The sequence below is a fragment of the Aulonocara sp. 'chitande type north' Nkhata Bay genome, linkage group LG14 (assembly GCF_057382095.1).
Source record: "Aulonocara sp. 'chitande type north' Nkhata Bay isolate Kocher_YH1m ecotype deep benthic linkage group LG14, A_spYH_male_GT1.1, whole genome shotgun sequence".
NCBI classification, from domain to species: domain Eukaryota; kingdom Metazoa; phylum Chordata; class Actinopteri; order Cichliformes; family Cichlidae; genus Aulonocara; species Aulonocara sp. 'chitande type north' Nkhata Bay.
Window position 1 is genome coordinate 9,811,847 of NC_141357.1, and position 17,300 is coordinate 9,829,146.

General features: G+C 40.9%; 4 protein-coding genes across 6 annotated transcripts; 3 read left to right on the forward strand and 1 right to left on the reverse strand.

Moving 5' to 3' along the window:
• Positions 1 to 3: 3 nt before the first annotated feature.
• On the reverse strand, positions 4 to 3,495 carry nudt8 (nudix hydrolase 8). 3 transcript variants are annotated; one of them, XM_086260878.1, is made up of 6 exons: positions 3,177 to 3,484; positions 2,673 to 2,740; positions 1,635 to 2,459; positions 1,398 to 1,530; positions 982 to 1,059; positions 4 to 750 (listed from the first exon to the last, which is right to left on the reverse strand). In XM_086260878.1, exons 3-6 carry the CDS (start codon positions 2,456 to 2,458, stop codon positions 565 to 567), a joined length of 1,221 nt encoding a protein of 406 aa, XP_086117004.1. In that variant the 5' UTR covers position 2,459; positions 2,673 to 2,740; positions 3,177 to 3,484; the 3' UTR covers positions 4 to 564. The 3 variants fall into 3 exon arrangements, with proteins under 3 accessions (XP_086117004.1, XP_086117003.1, XP_086117005.1); XM_086260877.1 differs by lacking the exon at positions 2,673 to 2,740 and having other exon boundaries at positions 3,177 to 3,483; XM_086260879.1 differs by lacking the exons at positions 982 to 1,059; positions 2,673 to 2,740 and having other exon boundaries at positions 3,177 to 3,495.
• Positions 3,496 to 3,624: 129 nt separating this feature from the next.
• On the forward strand, positions 3,625 to 8,190 carry ftr86 (finTRIM family, member 86). The gene is made up of 11 exons (XM_086260864.1): positions 3,625 to 4,376; positions 4,698 to 4,793; positions 4,895 to 5,128; positions 5,218 to 5,371; positions 5,449 to 5,574; positions 5,673 to 5,723; positions 5,862 to 5,903; positions 6,001 to 6,042; positions 6,227 to 6,289; positions 6,381 to 6,583; positions 7,618 to 8,190. Exons 1-11 carry the CDS (start codon positions 3,867 to 3,869, stop codon positions 7,951 to 7,953), a joined length of 1,857 nt encoding a protein of 618 aa, XP_086116990.1. The 5' UTR covers positions 3,625 to 3,866; the 3' UTR covers positions 7,954 to 8,190.
• A 3,329-nt stretch (positions 8,191 to 11,519) lies between these two features.
• cbln20 (cerebellin 20) lies at positions 11,520 to 13,134 on the forward strand. Its single transcript, XM_086262766.1, has 4 exons — positions 11,520 to 11,596; positions 11,937 to 12,044; positions 12,140 to 12,280; positions 12,368 to 13,134. Exons 1-4 carry the CDS (start codon positions 11,590 to 11,592, stop codon positions 12,790 to 12,792), a joined length of 681 nt encoding a protein of 226 aa, XP_086118892.1. The 5' UTR covers positions 11,520 to 11,589; the 3' UTR covers positions 12,793 to 13,134.
• Positions 13,135 to 14,789: 1,655 nt separating this feature from the next.
• LOC147314145 (complement C1q tumor necrosis factor-related protein 3-like) lies at positions 14,790 to 16,192 on the forward strand. Its single transcript, XM_086262767.1, has 4 exons — positions 14,790 to 14,904; positions 14,996 to 15,100; positions 15,180 to 15,320; positions 15,405 to 16,192. Exons 1-4 carry the CDS (start codon positions 14,871 to 14,873, stop codon positions 15,836 to 15,838), a joined length of 714 nt encoding a protein of 237 aa, XP_086118893.1. The 5' UTR covers positions 14,790 to 14,870; the 3' UTR covers positions 15,839 to 16,192.
• Positions 16,193 to 17,300: the final 1,108 nt, after the last annotated feature.

Below are 17,300 nucleotides of genomic sequence, written 5' to 3' on the forward strand. Positions count from 1 at the left end.
AAATATGTTTAAAACAAAGTTTATTGCATTGTTCTTCAACACACCACATCACTCCTAAATACTCCGATTACTTCAGTTGATCTAATGTTAGCTAACACAGGAAACAGGCTGTCACAGCGGTACTTTGCTGCCCTGACAAACATTTAACAATTCACAGTCATGTGACATAATTGATCTGAGAAAGCAACTCACTGATTTTATTTTAACCCAGGTGGTAACTTTTATTATAGAAATAATTAAAAGACTTACCTAAAAACGTAAAGAGTTTGAATAAGAATCACTCGGTGTAAAATTATAACGTTGACCCACCAGGTTCACGTTCTTCCTTAGAAAAGCTTCCAACACCTGCTTTTCATTTTTAAACAATCATACAAATTTAAGGCTCAGAAAGTGCACTAGCAGAAAGAGCTTCTTCTTCACTCTAATAAATTCAAGAGAGGAATTTACCTTCCAAAACAAAAGCGGCTGTATTAAACCATTTTGGATTTGCTCAGATTCACTTGGTGCAAAGCTTATATTTGTCAGAATAATCCTTCAGTTGTTGAGTTCAGTTGTTGTGCTCTATTATGGAGGGACAATGAGTTTCAGGGTATGGTCTAGGGCAACAGCAGTCAGGCCCCACACTCGATGTTTGCCATTCCTAAACACCGGAAGAGTGTATCCGTATTTGTCACCGGTGCGGAAGTGTGTGTAGCCTCGGTTTTGGGGGTTACACAAGTGAGACAAGGACAGGGTGAAGATCTCATCCACCTGGAAGCGGGAAACAGACTCTCAAACTTTTGGCATTTTTATTCGATTCAGCTTCAGTAATTATATTTTTAAAAATTGTCCAGCTCCTTGGAAGCAAAATATAAAGCAATGAGGAGTTGCTCAAGACTTCTGCACAGTACTATATATTAGGGTCAAGAATAACATGAGACTAGTCAACTCTAGTCTCACCCTGTTCTTTTCAAACAGACAGAAAATGGCAGATGATCGTACCTCCCCAGGGTTTGGTTTGAAGTTCAGCTCCTCTAGAGGACCGAGGTTAGCCAGCACAGGAGCAATAACCATGCCCGACTGGACCGAAACACATGAACAGATTTTTAATTCAAATTTATCTCAGGTATTCGAATGTTTTGAAGGTTTTTACAGAAATTCCTGCTCATTTCTATTTTATCTACTTGTATAAGGAATCTTTGGGTATTTTGGGCAGATGGTCAGACCAAATAATCAACACAGAGCTCTTACAATGTCACATAATCCTTTTTCACCATTATTTATCAACCAAACAATGAATTTACAAAAAGAAAAGTGGTAAGTGCTTATTTAGGGTAACATAAATATGGTATGATTTTGTCAATTATTTTTTAATATGCATTTCTACTTGAGAGTTCTACCAGCACAGCTCCACTCACCGCATCTCTTAGTGGCTTCAGGACGCCCCACACCTTTTCTATTCTCACATTTACACCCAGCTCCTCCCTGGCTTCCCGCAATGCTGTGGCCACCACATCGCTGTCTGAAGGATCGCTCTTTCCTCCAGCAAAGCTGGACGGAAAAAAAAAAAAAAGAAAGAAAAAAAAAGGCAGGACTCATAAAGTACTCCAATAAGTAAGATTTAAGACATAGCCTGCTTCTAATCTACCACTAACCTGACATCTCCTTTGTGCCTGCCCTTCAGAGTGCTGGACCGCAGGGTGAAGAGAAATGCAGGCTCCCCATCAAGAGAGCAGAGGGAGACCAGGACGGATGCCCATCTCTGATTTCGTTCTTTCCTCCCCTTCTGCAACTCGTAGAGCTTCAAGTTAGGTCCCAAGTGCTGTCGACATCTGTTTTCATTCCCAGGGGATAAGCAATCTCTCCAGGTATCTGACATGCACGTGGCAGCCTGATGAGTAGCTATGGTTTTGTGGAAACTGAGGCTAGGGAGTTGTGGTTTATTGTGCTTGTTTTCTAAAGTCCAGGGACTATGTGCTGACAAGCTGAGAGGTCTAACGAAGTCCTGTCCATGAGTTAAATAGCTTTGAAGAAGGCTACACTGAATCTTACTGGTGTGGCTAAAAGAAGGCAGGTGAAAGTCCCAAGGTTTTCTCCAGCGCTGAAGGCAGGTTATTTTGACTAAACAGTTCCAGTAAGTGCGCACAGGATCACACACTTGTTTGGTTTTTGTAGAGGCAGAATGGTGGTGGTTTAATAAAATGGCTTTGAATAGAGGGTTTTCAAACCGTGTCTGTCTCAGCTTATAATTGAAGCTACAAGAAGATACTGGTGCTGAACTATAAACAGTCTCTGTGGATGGTCCATCCTTGTGGGTGCCTGTTCCACTTATTTCTGAGTGTCTCCTTCCTTTCTCGTGACTTGCTCCCTGCCATCCAGCACATGTGATCTCGGAAAAAGCACAGAGATGAGAGTCTCTTAACAGCTGTAATGATCTTTTGGGGCAAGACCAAGTCAGAATCCGAGAACTTGCCAACATCCTATAAACGGAAACAAAACATACAGATATGATCGTAAATGTATTAGTCAATTAGTTGTGTTCATCAGCTAGTTAAACCAACTTGAAAGAAGTGAAAGATGAACTAAAATCTGCTCGTCTCTGCCAGCAGGGGAGGTGAGGGATCAGATAACATGGGTAAACAGGGCTGAAGATACCCTGGCTTAACCGAGATCAGAGGCTCACCCAAACCTACCTACAGTAATACTGGTCACTGTGCTCTCACAGTCATATCTCGGTGTTACGTTTAACTGTTGTTCAAAGCTGTTAAGACACAGAAACGTATTTTATATATTAGCTTCGAATACGGAGTTCACGTTTGGCTCAAGTTTCTCCCAAACTTGGGTTGAATACAGCTAGCTAGCTAGCTGTATTCATTTGTTAGCAGTGATGACGATATATATATATAAAATATGACATTGTCAATGTTCAGACGTCCTCATCGCCAACTAAACCCATGCAAAGAAGGCTTTTTGGGCGAGAAAATCTTCAGTGTCTTTAAAACGAGTAAGGAGCGCACGCAGGCTAACTGACCGAGCGATCAAAACAAAAACCAAACAGCTGAAGTAGCTCATACCCCAAAGCTAACACTCAGATTTGGCTTATGACAAAGCCCCAACGTGTTTCACGGTATGTCAGAAAACACACCAAGGTGCCAAGTATGACAGTAAAACGTCATTTTAACACAGAAAATGCTCACCTTGAAAGCTGAATCAGCAGCGGCTGGGCGGCTGCCAGCAGTCAATATGGCGCCGGCTAGCTTCACTCGCGTCAGTGTTGCCCTCACCACGTCGTGATGACGCCAAACTTATTGCACAGCATTCAAGCTTAGCCTGTTGTGCTTTCTTTATCCCCTCCCGAAGTTTGGTTTTAAGACACGACGTTTACGTTATTTAGTGATTAAATCACGTGGAAAGCACCAAATGATGTCAGTTTATGTAACAGGTTTTTAAAACCAGTCCTTCTCGTTTGGACTGTGTAGGCCCGCTTCCTTTACAGAGGAGACTAAAACAGGCGCTCTTTACAGTTTTTTGCCTATGGGCAGACTGCCTGGCAAGAATGAATGTGACTGGATGATTAAACTTAATTAATTCGTTTGAGTAGCAAAATTCATTTTTCCATTAGGAGGCTCCAACAAACTGTTGAAACCCATGATGTCAGATTGATAGACTCCTCACTCCACCTGTTTAACCAGCCCCACCCTGAGCCGTTTCTTCATGTTTTAAGCAGCAGGTGATTCATATGAACTGGCATTTTAGCCTCGTCATTTGTTGGGTGTCATTGCTTTAATTTCTCTGACCTGTTTGCTGTAGTATCAGTTCCGTGACTTCACACAGAGAACTTTGTGATCCATACAAAGAAAGTTTAAGCTCATCTCCTCCCAGCGAGCATGGCCTCAGGTTGGACTGAAGAGGAAAGCTTTGCCTGTCCAGTATGTCTGGAAACCCTGAAGGATCCAGCCACTCTACCCTGCGGACACTCATACTGCTTGGCTTGTATTCAGAGCCACTGGGACAAAGGGGGCAGCAAAGGTCAGTATAGCTGCCCCCAGTGTAGGCAGGTGTTTAACCCTCGGCCCTCGCTGGCCAAGAGCACCCTGCTAGCAGAGGCTATGGAGAAGCTGAGGACCAACAGCCTGAAGCAGCACTCCTTCACAGCTCCTTCCCCCGGCCCACCATCCATGCCGGTCTATTTGGAGGTCCAGCCAGATACAATGCAACGAAAGGGCAGCGTGTACCCACAGCTTCCCTCTGTGGAACCCAAACCCTGCCACCAACACGGCCGACCCCTGGACCTGTTTTGCCATGACGACAGGGAGTGTGTGTGTGAGGTGTGTTGCCAGCATGGACACAGTGGACACCGTGTTGTCAAACCGAGAGACGAGAGAAAAGAAAGACAGGTGTGTAATTGTAATTATTTCAGGTGATATTTTCACTCTGCTTTTATTTTTGTTTATTTGTTTTTGGGTCTCTAAACAACTTTTAAAATTAAAGTAAAATGCTGGTAAAAGAAATACACCACTATAAATGCAGTTTCCAAGTGTAACTAAAACATTTCTTAAGCTAATCTTGAAGGACTTGAAAAACAAGTCTGAAGTGCGCCTTACTGATGTTATAGTGATTCCCAGCAAAACTATGTAACAATATCACAAATAGCCTGTACAGTCTCAAGTACAGTCATTACTGCCTCACAATGTATGTGTGCATGTGTTTGTGTATAGAAAGAGCTTGTTCAGATGCAAGCAGAGGTACAGAGGAGGCTCCAGGAGACGGATAGGAAGATTAAGGAACTCCCACATTTTGCACGTCAAGACAAGGCATGTAGAAAACCTTATTAATTCATGCCATCCTTGTTTACTTTGAAAAATATGAAATTGTGGTGACAATATGTCCTCATCTTGCTTGTCTACACTACCAGGCCTTGGTCCAGGCTCTAGAGAAGGAGAGCACAGATTTATTCATGGAGCTAGCCAAGAACGTGAATCTAACAGGCACCCAGGTCAGCGAGCTCCTCTCTACCCACGAGGCCTCTTTAGGCAGCCAGGCTGAGGGGCAGCTCAACAGACTGGAGCAGCAGGTTGCACAGCTCAACTGGAAGAGTGAAGAGCTGAGCAGACTGGCTGACATGCAGGACGATGTCTGTTTCTTGAAGGTAACGAGTGTGAAGCGGAGTGCACATATTTTAGTGCTAAACTAGATCTGTAGTCTCTGACTGTGGAATTTGTGGTATTTGTTCTCAAGAACTTCCTCCTCATGGAGCCGCTGGTTCAGACTGATGCCACAGTGATTGGGCAGGAGGAAACCATGGTGACGTCAGTCCGCTCAGTCATGAAAGAACTGCAGGAGTCAGTTCAGGATCTCTGCAAAGGCAGCCTGGAAAAAATCATCACAATAGGTCAGCTCTTCTCTTCTACTCTCTTCTCGTCTTTTCTCTTCTCTTAATAACATAAGGTCAAAATTTTCCTTTTGCAGTGAATAACCCCTTGGCTTTGACTACCAGTGGTCCGGAAGCAGCAGGCCCGCTACCAGCGGGACCAGTACCAACAGGCCCACTACCTGCAGACCCGCTACCAGCTCAGGTTCCTGCCCAAAGTACAGGTACGTTAAATACCAGTCCAATAAAAGCTTTATTTTGACTGTTAGCTTTTGACTGTGGAAAGGACACCTTTTTACATGTAAACCCTTTTCTTCTGTAGTGTATGAAATGAAAACAGACTCTCCACCCTTGCCACCTTTGCGACCTCAAGGTAAAACATACACACACACACACACACACACACACACACACACACACACACACACACACACAGAATATACTTTAATGTGGCATTTGAAAAAACACTGAGTTCATATTTTACTCTTGTTTTTATTTTTTTTCACCTCAGGGCCTCTGCCTTCAAGGTCTGGTGGTTCTGCTTACATTCAAGGTAATGCTTGAAAGGGTTTCTCTAATGTTGGCTGTCATAGAGTTTAGATATGCTTTAGTTTAACTGTTCTGTTTGTTGCTTCTCTCTGTGAATGAAGCTTCAGCCCCACCTCCACCCTTGCCTGCTCCTCGACGTCAAGGTAAAAGCACAAACATTATCATTGACGATATCCACGTCAGGCAGTTACCCCGTCTTGTAGGAGATAAAAGCTGGCTGTGGACAGCTTTGCTCACCTGACCTTTCACAGATACCTCTTAGAGTATCTTGGGGTTAAATGTTACTTTTCCTTTTTACAATGGTGTATTTTTTTTCTGTCTTAACAGCTTCTGTATCATCAGTGGGATTTATGAAACCAGAACCAAAAACTCGAGATGAACTCATAAAATGTAAGTCTTTTGTACTCCAGAATACAGACCCCTTTATCGAAGCCTTTGTTTGTTCCAGTCTTAGGTAAAATGACAAATCCTCTTTCTTTAGTTCGTTTCGAACCCACTATGGACCCCAACACAGTGTATCGCCACATTCTGCTGTCGGATGGCAATCGTAAGGCAACGATGCGGGCTGAGAACCTGAACCCACCAGACCATCCTGATCGATTCCAGTTCTGGAGACAGGTTCTCTGCAAAGAGCCGCTGGGAGGGAGCCCTTATTACTGGGAGGTGGAGTGGACTGGCCAGAAGGTGCTTGGATATGATTGTGTGTGTGTGTGTGTGTGTGTGTGTGTGTGTGTGTGTGTGTGTGTGTGTGTGTGTGTGTGTGTGTGTGTGTGTGTGTTTTCAACTGTAACTGTTTGAGTCGTAGAATTAGTTAACATGCTTTGTTTGCCCAGTCAGTGCTAAGTAATGGTTATGAAAGAACTCTAATGCCATAAAAGTCTTCAGACCTAAAAGCAAAATAGAAGTCTCACAATAGTAAGTCTGACTAAAGAAGGCTTAAATCAATATTCTATGTCCTACCATTCCTTTTAGGATAGGTTTTGGCTATAAAGCATTTTTAGTTTTATATATTTTAATTAAAATAAATGTTTTTGAGGATTTAAATCATGCAGCCAGCATTTGTCTACACAGGTAGTCTGGTAATAGAGGGAACTGCCCTTTGTGCTCCATTTTAATTGGCTAATGGAATCCATGTATACAGAAACTTCAAAGGAAACCAATCATTTCAATTACTTTCTGCCTGGAAAGTAATTCATTTTCTCACACAATGCACAGAGTTGCATCATAGTTTATGCCAAGTCATACTGTATTAGAGTACCAGAGAGGCCCTAAGGACAGAAGTGCTATAAATACAAAAATTACTGACATTTCTATTAGTCACGGCTGCGCTCGTTAAAAGACACAATCTGTTCAACATACATATTTGTCATATGTTATTTTTGTAGGTTATTTTTAAAAAAGAGCCACATGACCTCCAGTTCTGAAAACCTGTTTAATGCACTTGTGCATTAAACAGGCTCTTTTAATAACCAACAGGGGGCGACTCTTCTGATTGCAAAAGAAAAAGTAACATTGTATAAAAATCTATGAAAATTTGATCCTACTTTTGAATTTATTTATGACCTTGATAAATATATTCTTAGTCATCTTATGGTCTCAATTTGTAGTTTAAAGTTCTGTTGTTTCCCTTTTTGTTTTTTGTTTTTTAATGTGATTAGCAAACGACTCTTACATTTGTGCCCCTCACTGAATTTATTTTCCTCACTCCCATCATGCAGGTCACCATCGGAGTTTCCTACAAAGAGATAGAACGCAAGAGTAATGATGACAAGAGCCGTTTGGGCCACAATGAGCTGTCTTGGAGTCTGTACTGGTCTGGGAGCGGATTTTCCTTTTGGCACAATAACCAGGAAAAACTGCTGGGTGCACCAAAGGCCAAACGGATCGGCATCTACCTGGACCAGCATTCAGGGATTCTGGCCTTTTACAGCATCACCCAAAACCAGGCTACCCTCATCCACAGACACCAGCAGCAGTTCACTGGCCCTCTGTTCCCAGGATTCAGATTCTGGGCAAGAGTAGGTGCTACAGTAACCATTTGCCAATTAGACTGATGTGCACAAGAGTAATTATCTGATGTTTTTGATTAAAGATGTTTATCTGGCTGCAAGAATGTAACAGCTTAAGGTTTTTAAAAAGGATGTCAAGGATGCCTTCTTGCTCTGGAGAGAACTAGTTCAGTCAGTTCTTGTTTACATAATGATTTTGCACCAACCATGATTCATGTAATATAAATTAATTTTAATATGTCTATGTAAGTAAATAAAAGATTAATAAACTTGCAACACATACCTCTGTGATCTGTTTTAGCATTTTTTTTTTTTTTTAAATGAGTTGACTGACTGTATCTTATAGCGCATTGGGTCTATTTCTTCCTTCTTATGTGACCAAACACATAACCAATATAATGCTGATCTTCTCTATATCTCACTGACCTTTATGCCTAGAGCTTCCCCTCCATTCTGCACTTACAATATATTTAGTATTCCCATATTTATTTCGATCTTTCTCCACACACAGATACGATGAGCTGAAAAGTCCTGATTTGTGTTTGGTCTGTTTAGCCTTAACTCTGGTTCTTCCTTACTGACTTGTTACTTTTCCGAAGGAAACTCTTGTGTAAGTCTTTTCTCTCTCAGTGCAGATATTCAGAAAATATCTTGCTTTGCACTAGTTAGTAATCAAACACTATTCACAGGAGAACAAGGAAGAGCTCATTTTACATGTTTTGGCAACAGTTTGTTGCAACCCCGCCCTGATTGAAAAAGTTGGACACGCTAAATAGATACAACAAATCCCAGCCTTCTAAGATAACAACATATGCTTTAGAATGGCACTGTTCTCATATATATAAATATACTACAGCATTATTGGTTAAACCTGGTGACGCTAGTGTTGCAATCATTAATATGACCACAAAAGTATATTCAGTGCAAAATGACTAAGCATGTACTTGTGGACACAAAGTAAAAACACTCACCTTTTTTGGCCCAGAGGAGAGGTGATACCTGACCTACAATGACAACAAAAGACCTGGGAGGTGCACATGTTGGCGTGCTGTTAGCAAGATTATCTGAGGTGAGACTAGATATGGTTAGAAAAAAGATGCAACTTTAGGAAACGCACCTGCTGTGAGGTAAATGTTTTGTTGAGTTCCATATCTCACTTCTTTGCCAGCTGTTATTTTAATCTGAATTTAGATACAGAAAATGATACAAATAATACTGCCTAAGGGAAGCATGTATAATATAAACAGAACTGGTCCTAGTGCAGAACCCTGTGGAACTCCATTATTAACCTTACTGTAAGCAGAAGGTTCCCTACTTACATGAACAAAGTGGATGGATGGATGGATTGATTGACTGATTGATTGATTGATTGATTGATTGACAGGATGAAGGTGACTGATCTGCAGGCTAACTGTTAGGTAGCAGTAGAATACAGAGAACATTTTCCCTGGTTTTCTGCTGTATGCTACTGACTGAGTTAAGGAAAAATAAGCTGCTCTGGGATTTGTGGAAACTTAAACCTCACTGATAAACTTTAAATATCATCCACATTTATCTGAAGTAACAGTAGTGTAAATTGTTTTGTTTAAACCTGTGCAATTAACAGCAGAAAGCTGTAAATTGATTTAGTGGTTGATATTTATCAGTCATGATGGATGGATATCCTAAAAAGTATCAAAAAAACAAAGCAGAGGTCTTTCATTTTATCTGCTTTCTTCTCTCTTGTTTCATGCTAAAATTGCAAATATTCTCTTGAGACTTCAAGCAGAGATTAGGAACAGGATGATTCTGCTTTTTAAACTATGCTGTCTCCAGCAACATCATTTGAGCCACTAAGTTGTACTTTGAGAGTCGAGCATGCAAATGGCCGCTAACTTCTTTAGTTTCTTATCTTTTTTGAACTTTTGGTTTGGTTTATTTAGCTGAGACTCACATAGTTGGAAACTGCTGCAAGTTGAACCAAGGTCAAGCTGCAGGAAGGACATTTTTTTGGATTTGCATTACTTTTTCTTTGGATTAAATTCCACGCAAACTACATTAGTCTGGATTCAAGTCAACAATCTCTTCCTGTGGAGTAGTAGTTTTTTTGTGCATAAGAAAGTACAGTAGTTTTATTAATCTTAGATTCATCACAGGTCAAAGAAAGCCCAAGAAAGTCTGCAGGTGACACATGAAAAAGCATTAGGGCAGACAAGTAAAACCAATCTGCCAAAAGTAAGGGGAAAGTGAATCGTAAGTTACTGTAATGCACTAATACACATGATCATTATAAAGAAGAGCATTGAATTTTAAATACAGTGATTCCGATCTGGAGGTAGACTGTAATTTAATGGGTTGTTTACAGTTTAAATGAGTGTTTTCATACAACATTCAGCTGTTGTAAATACTAATGAGTAATTATAAGCTTTCATTTCAGCATAGAAAGCAATACCCCTGTTTGCTCAGTATAAAGCTATCAGAAGCAGATAATTAGCAGAGATTAACAGAAAGGCTTTAAACATGAGACACACTGTGGTTCCACTGTATTCCTACTTGTGTGCCTCAATACAGATTTCTACTGGGCATTAAGCAGGTACGCAGTGACCACTGGCCACCCAATCAGCTCGTACAGGTTCTGTGTTGAGTCACACGGGGCTTACACGTGTCTTAATTTTTCTGCCATCAAAATCTCCACATTGGCCCTCTTTACTGAATAGCCTGTTTTTCAGCAAAGAAAGCAAAAGATTTTTTTTATTTTGTCTATGGCTTGCATAGACCTCTTCAAACATAATTAAACATATTTCCCTCTGTTTCAGTCTTTCTACTAAGCAAATTACAGCCACACAGTCATGACAATGGTATCAATCATGTGATTCCAAAGCGACCAAGTATATAGTCCACAGCATATAATTATTTAAATAATTCAACAGCTTATAGTGGTGCAGCACTCTAATATTGATCCGCCCAAACAAATTGGTCTGGACTGAAATAGTTCATCAGCATAAGTAAGAATGAATGTCTTTTAGTTGTACTTTACCTATAAGGTTAATTAGAAAGTGATAGCATGCTAACATGGTAAGATGGTGTACATGATTAATGAAATGTTTGATCATAAATATGTTAGCATTGGCATTAGGATTTACCTCAAAGCATTGCTGTTTTCTACCTGACTCTAACAACATGCAGGTGAGCTTCCATGTAGGACTACTGGCAGTCAGAGGGTCGTGCTGATCTCAGCAGCAGCTTAATGAAATAAATCCTGCTTACAATCAGCACAGTTTATCCTTCCAAAAAGGCAGGTTTGTTGTTTGTTTTTAACTCAATCATGAACATGGAGAGTGCAAAAACAATGTTTAGTAATCTGACTAGAAAAAAAAATTGCTCATAGCAAAGATATGTGTGTAACATCAAACAAGGCACCCTGGAGCAGCACTCACACATAAGCTGTCTGTCAATGTGTGGATTTGAGAAAATGAGAGCCTCTAGTGATGAAAAAAAAAACAGATTAATCTTGAGCTATAAAGTCACAGAGGGAAAGGGGATGAACAACAAAGAAAAAAGAGAGAGGAGGAGTCGTGTGAAAAGAGGTTACAAGGGAGGGGCTTTTAGAAAACTATATATCCATTACTTTCGTGTCATGATCAGTCAGTACAAACTTCCACCCTTCAGAAGCATCATCATTTGCCATATATCAGCATCAACATGAGAGGTGAGACTAGATGGACGCTGTATCTACATTGAAATAAGATTTTGGAGGAAGATTTTTTAATTGCAAAGAACATTAATGGATTTAGCTCAGGTTCAAAATATTCAGACTCTAGTAGGCAAAAAGGACTAAAGACTGCGTGTTAGAATTTTACATTTAGGAAACTAAACCATGTGAAAATGAAAAGTATATTAGAAGAATCTTTTACATTTTGGGATGTTGAATATCTCCAATTAAGCTCGTCAATTCCACAAATTGAAAAAAGGTAGAAAATAGTAGTGGTTTAGAGTCAGTTCAACATTTCAAAATAACAAAGATGTCTGATGCCCTTCTTTTTCTCCAGCAATTGTATTGCTGTGTCTTCTGCATGCAGCTTTCGGTCAGGACAACAAGTTTTCCTGGCTTGGACCTTTGGAGAATGTACCGCAGCAAGCCCCCGTTCAAAGCCAAGGTGAGAGGCTGTTAAATAAGAAGGTCTGCATTCATGTCTCAATATAGCTCTGCATGTTTTTACCTGAAAACCTACTCATTTGTGTGTGTATGCAGTGTGTGTTACTGACCAGGCGTCGTGTGGCTGCTGTCTAATGCAGAAACAAATAGGCAGGTTGGAGAAGTTCTTTAACATGAGCATTAACAAACTGAAGGACGAGCTCATGAGCTCCAAAATGATCCTCAACAATATGAGAGGTGAGTGACATCAAGTGGCCAATAAACTAAAAGTCGAAGCTGATAGATTTCTCATTTCGCTAAGCTATTTCTTCTCTGCATTTCCAGGAAGCCGCAGCGCCTTCTCCATCGCTCTAAACAACAACTCAGCCATGGTCTCCTATGGCCCCTTCTCCAGTGATAGCATAATTAAGTACAAACATGTCTTCATCAACTTGGGAGACGGCTACAATGTGGAGACTGGCATCTTCACCGTGCCCCGCTCCGGCGTCTACAGCCTCTCCGTCACGGTTTACAGCTCTGCTCGCGTAACCCTGAGCAACTGCGTCACTCTGCAGGTTAACGGCGAAAATGTGGCTGAAGCCATTGAAAGAAGTGGTCAGGACCTTGAAGACAGCACCAGTGTTGTCGTGGCTGTGCAGCTGAACGCCGGGGACCAGCTGTCTGCCAGGCTGCTCCAAGGATGCTCCTTAAGCGATGACAGCAACCACTACAACACTTTCACTGGTTTTCTGCTTTATGCTTCTGATTAAGTTGGCATAGTGTGCTTTGTACCAACGTTTGCCTAATACAGCCAAAATGTAAGCCTGCTAGATGAAAATTTTCTATGGTGACATCAGTGACTTGTTTTGTTCTTTCTGAGATTGTATGTCATTATGCTGAAGAGATGTTTCTTAAACACTCTTATGTGGATTAACCCTTGAATTACTACAGCTGTATCTTTTTTTTAGATTGTTGAAGTGTCTTGGCTATAACTGCTATTGATTTTGATTTAGTTATAAATGTTATATTACTTGTCTGTGAAATCTGTCAAGCCTATAAAAATGATGAAATAAATCAGATCTTTAAAAAAACACAGTTGCCTTTGTTATAATTTTTGATCCATTCTGTAACAAATAAAGCAAAGTTGTAACGGTGGTACTAGCATAGTGTGCTGTTCACAATTTGAGTGGAAAATAGAGGATATATAATCATTATCTTCTTTGTGAAATAAAAAGATAAATTGAAATAAATGCTATTCCACACCAATGAAATTCCCAATAAGCCCTGTGATGGCCTAGCAACCAGCGCAGGGTGTAATCCAACTCTTGCCCAAATCAAATGATACTTGTGTACTGGCTTACTACTCCTCAAGTTGAGCAGTCAGAGAGTCTACGTATCATTCACTATATATATATATATATATATATATATATATATATATATATATACACACACACACACACACACACACACACACACACACACACACACACACACACAAACTGCACTTTTATTTTCGTACTTTGTGTCTAACATTTACACACACTCTAATAGATTCATCAAGGGTTACGTTGGGGGTATGTGTGTTTGCCCAAGGATGCCTTGGAGGACCAAGAACTGATCCAATTAGTAGACAACTCACTTGAGTCAACCCTCTATCTTAAATTTGATAGGATGGATGGATGCTTTCTAAATAACGGGCAGCATGGTGGCATGGTGATTAGCACTGCTACCTCACACCAAGAAGGTCCTGAGGTCAATTACACCACTTTTTGTTGGGAGTTTTCATGTTCTCCTCATGTTTGCGTGGGTCCTCTTGCTTCCTCCCACAGTCCGAAGCCATGCACTTAGTGGGGATAGGTTAATTGGAAAGTCTAAATTGCCCATAGGTATGAATGTGAGTGCAAATGGTTGTCTTTGTCTATGTGTTAGCCCTGCGACAGACTGGCGACCTGTCCAGGGTATCCAGGGACAGCTGGTCCGTACCAGCAACCCTGAAAAGGATAAGCGGAAGCGGATGGATGACTAAAGCAAGATTTAATCATGTCCTAAATTGCAACAAACAGTGCAGCATTAAAATATATTATTGGTGTATATAATTCTGAATACATTCTGTAGCTAATTAAGATGCTGTAACAATGTAACAAATCATGTGAAACTACGAGTACTGGCAGCTTCATTTGTCACCCTTTCATTTCGTTCTAATCTACACAGATTATTTCCTAATGTAAAAATGATCACAGCACCACACTGTATAATATACACAGTATAAGCCTGCAGTGTAGAACGTTGCTCCAGTCTTCCTACTATATACATATATTCTCACGTTCAGTGAGAGACTGAGATTACCAAAAAGCACCACTGAATGACACAGGAAATCATTCCTACCTGCCATGTGTATAGAGCCCTTCTAACACATTTCTGTTGGACCAAAAATATGTCAACTTATCTATCACACTGAAAGCACAAGCATGTAAAATGACAGTGCTTTTGTAAAGGCAGGTTAGAACTGTGCATAGAAAAGTACACTAGACTATCAACCAGCACTTTACACCTTGTCTGCTAATGAGAACACACTGACACCTCTTTCCAGATGATAGATGACACCTCACCGGCATCCACAACAAAGCCTTAGAGTCAGGGTGTGTACCTGCTTCTGTGTGATTTTTAAAGCTGAGATCAAGTGGTGATGATACAGCTTTATCAGTTGCACAGGTAAAAAGGACAGGGAAAAAACCCAACAAGGGGCGTTGTCAAAGTTGGAAGGCAATAAGGGAGGAGCGCTGTGAAAAATATATATCCATGACTCTTGTTGAGCTCATCAGTCTCTCTTACCTTTCATTCATTCATGAAGCTGCCATCATTTAGTGTCGGCATGAGAGGTGAGCCTACGTTTACACACAAAACAGGTATCTAGTAAGTAGCGCTTTCTCTTTCTTAATTGGTTTATCTCTTTCACATTTTTCTCCACAGCTCTTGTACTGCTGTGTCTGCTGAATGCAGCGTTTGCTCAAAACGCATATTCCTGGAACGGACCCGTCCGGATTGCTCCAGATCCCGACCCCAACGCAGGCAGTGGTGAGGAACTGTGACTGCACAAAAAGTGTGTGCTCATATATTCTCTGTTGCAAGTGTGTTAATGTGTCTTTGTGTTCAGCATGCAGCACGGACAAATTCTCCTGTGGTTGCTGCCTGATGGTGCAAGAGGTGAACAGGCTGAAGACCTACTTTAACAAGAGCATGACTGAGCTGGAGAAGGACTTCCAAAAGACAAAAGAAAGTCTCAGGGTGGTTGAAGGTAAGTGATCAATTATAAAGGACATAACAGCAAAAGCAGATTTTTTTGCACTGCTAACACACCACCTCCCTTTTGCATTTCCAGCCAGCCGCGTTGCCTTCTCTTTCTCTCTATTCAGCGATGAGAATTTTAAGTGTTACGGCCCCTTCAGCGAAATGAACAAGGTCGTCATCTACAAAAATGCCTTCCTTAACTTGGGCGGAGCCTACAACATGAACACTGGCGTCTTCACCGTTCCTTTCTCAGGCGTCTACAGTCTCGCAGTCACCATCTTCAGTGACGCAGGGTCTCCCGGCAACATGCTGGCTGCCTGTGCCAATCTGCAGGTTAACAATAAAGTGATGGCAAGAGCCAAAGAGTTTAATACCAATGACCAAGAAGATAGCGCCACCATAGTTGTGGCCATGCACCTGAAAGTTGGAGACATGGTGACTGTTACCTTAAGCAGTGGCTGCTATCTCTGTGATGAAAGCTACTACAACACCTTCAGTGGCTTTCTGCTTTATGTTACTGAATAAGTTGGAGGATGGTTGGTTTTTATTGCAAGTTTTGCTCCACTTTTAAGGTTAGAGTCTGCTAGGTGAAATTTTCTGCATCAGTCTATTGTTTGGGGATTCTTTTGAGAAAGTCCCGGTTTTAAATTCATCGTGCTTTGATTCAGCTTGTACAATCTGAAAGCTTAAACCAAGAAACTATAAGAGTATCTTTGTTCTGAAAAAAACATATATTTTCTTGTTTCAGTAATGGCCTGTAATGTGTATATACAATCAGCAGCCATGCACCTTGTAAAATTACATGAACTGTAATCAAAAGGTTTGTTTTACCTGAACAATTGTGTGATTGTTTGGAAAATTAAACTATTGAAATACTGATGGTACTATGCTGTTTATTTTTTTAGGTATTGATGTTTTCCACAGACCAACTTTATATTGAACTATATTTAGTAACACACATATATCAATTAAATTAAAAAAAACTTTATTTACAATCTTGCTCACAGTGAGCATGAATATGAAGCCTTATTAAACCATATTACCACTCTGGTGACAGACATACATGACACATACAGTATCAATGAGATGAATGTCTTAACATTTAGTATATGGTGGATTTCAGTCCATTTTAATATACTTTATTTTATTTACCCAATAACATCAGTCAGATGCATCCAACTAATCTTTCATCCGGTACCACCTTAAACCTGATCTTATACCTGTCACCTGTTCAGGGGTTCAGAGAACGATGTTCGGGTGAAGGACTTTCACCATGTTTTTACATGTTAAATTGTACAAGTACATGCTGACCTGGGCACCTTATAGTCACTGAGTCGGCCATGGTTTGTATACCAAAGTGGTCTAGAGTCATCTGGTGATTCTTAAAGGGGGGCTTCAATTCTCACATCGGTAACAATAGTGAGACCCGAAGGCGGGTCTGTCATAAGACTTCTTTGCAAATAGTGATTTGTCCATAAAGGTGTCCATATCAACTGGTGGTAAGTTGGGGAAAGATGCTGGACACTATACAAACGTATAGTGAAGGTGCACTTGGAAAATCTGGCAGAGGCCCGGTCTGTGGGATCTTTAACACCGACCTGAGGCAGAACTTCAAAAGCAGGGACGCTGGGCATGTTGAGTCGAAATGAAATAGGTTGCACCGGAGCGGTTCGTAGCGTAGAGTGTAAAGCGACAGGAATGAGAATTAGCACTTCCCAGTTTCTTGAGCGCCTCCTGGGTGAAGTGCTCTGGGCATTTCCTACTGGAAAGAGGCCTTGGGGCAAACCTAAGTCATGCTGAATAGATTATATCTGTCAAATGGCCTGGAAATGGCTCTTTGTTCCCCTGGATGAACTCAGGGAGGTGGCTGGGGAGAGAGAGGTTTGGGCTTCTCTGCTTAGGCTGCTGGTCCCACGACCAGGTTCTTGATAAGCACGACGGATGGATGATACCCAAGTTGAATCACAAAGACATTTAATAGACTGAA

Excerpts from the sequence above, each read along its gene's own strand:
- LOC147314145 (XM_086262767.1), top strand. The coding sequence starts at position 14,871 with ATGAAGCTGCCATCATTTAGTGTCGGCATGAGAG. Across the intron at positions 14,905-14,995 it reads ATTTAGTGTCGGCATGAGAG|CTCTTGTACTGCTGTGTCTG; the intron begins GTGAGCCTACGT and ends TTTTCTCCACAG. Across the intron at positions 15,321-15,404 it reads AAGTCTCAGGGTGGTTGAAG|CCAGCCGCGTTGCCTTCTCT; the intron begins GTAAGTGATCAA and ends TTGCATTTCCAG.
- ftr86 (XM_086260864.1), top strand. The coding sequence starts at position 3,867 with ATGGCCTCAGGTTGGACTGAAGAGGAAAGCTTTGCCTGTCCAGTATGT. Across the intron at positions 5,575-5,672 it reads GGTTCCTGCCCAAAGTACAG|TGTATGAAATGAAAACAGAC; the intron begins GTACGTTAAATA and ends TTTCTTCTGTAG. Across the intron at positions 6,290-6,380 it reads TCGAGATGAACTCATAAAAT|TTCGTTTCGAACCCACTATG; the intron begins GTAAGTCTTTTG and ends CTCTTTCTTTAG.
- cbln20 (XM_086262766.1), top strand. Across the intron at positions 12,045-12,139 it reads AGCCCCCGTTCAAAGCCAAG|TGTGTGTTACTGACCAGGCG; the intron begins GTGAGAGGCTGT and ends GTGTGTATGCAG. Across the intron at positions 12,281-12,367 it reads GATCCTCAACAATATGAGAG|GAAGCCGCAGCGCCTTCTCC; the intron begins GTGAGTGACATC and ends CTGCATTTCCAG.
- nudt8 (XM_086260878.1), bottom strand. The coding sequence starts at position 2,458 with ATGTTGGCAAGTTCTCGGATTCTGACTTGGTCTTGCCCCAAAAGATCA. Across the intron at positions 1,531-1,634 it reads AGGCACAAAGGAGATGTCAG|CTTTGCTGGAGGAAAGAGCG; the intron begins GTTAGTGGTAGA and ends TTTTCCGTCCAG. Across the intron at positions 1,060-1,397 it reads TGAAGCCACTAAGAGATGCG|TCGGGCATGGTTATTGCTCC; the intron begins GTGAGTGGAGCT and ends GTTTCGGTCCAG.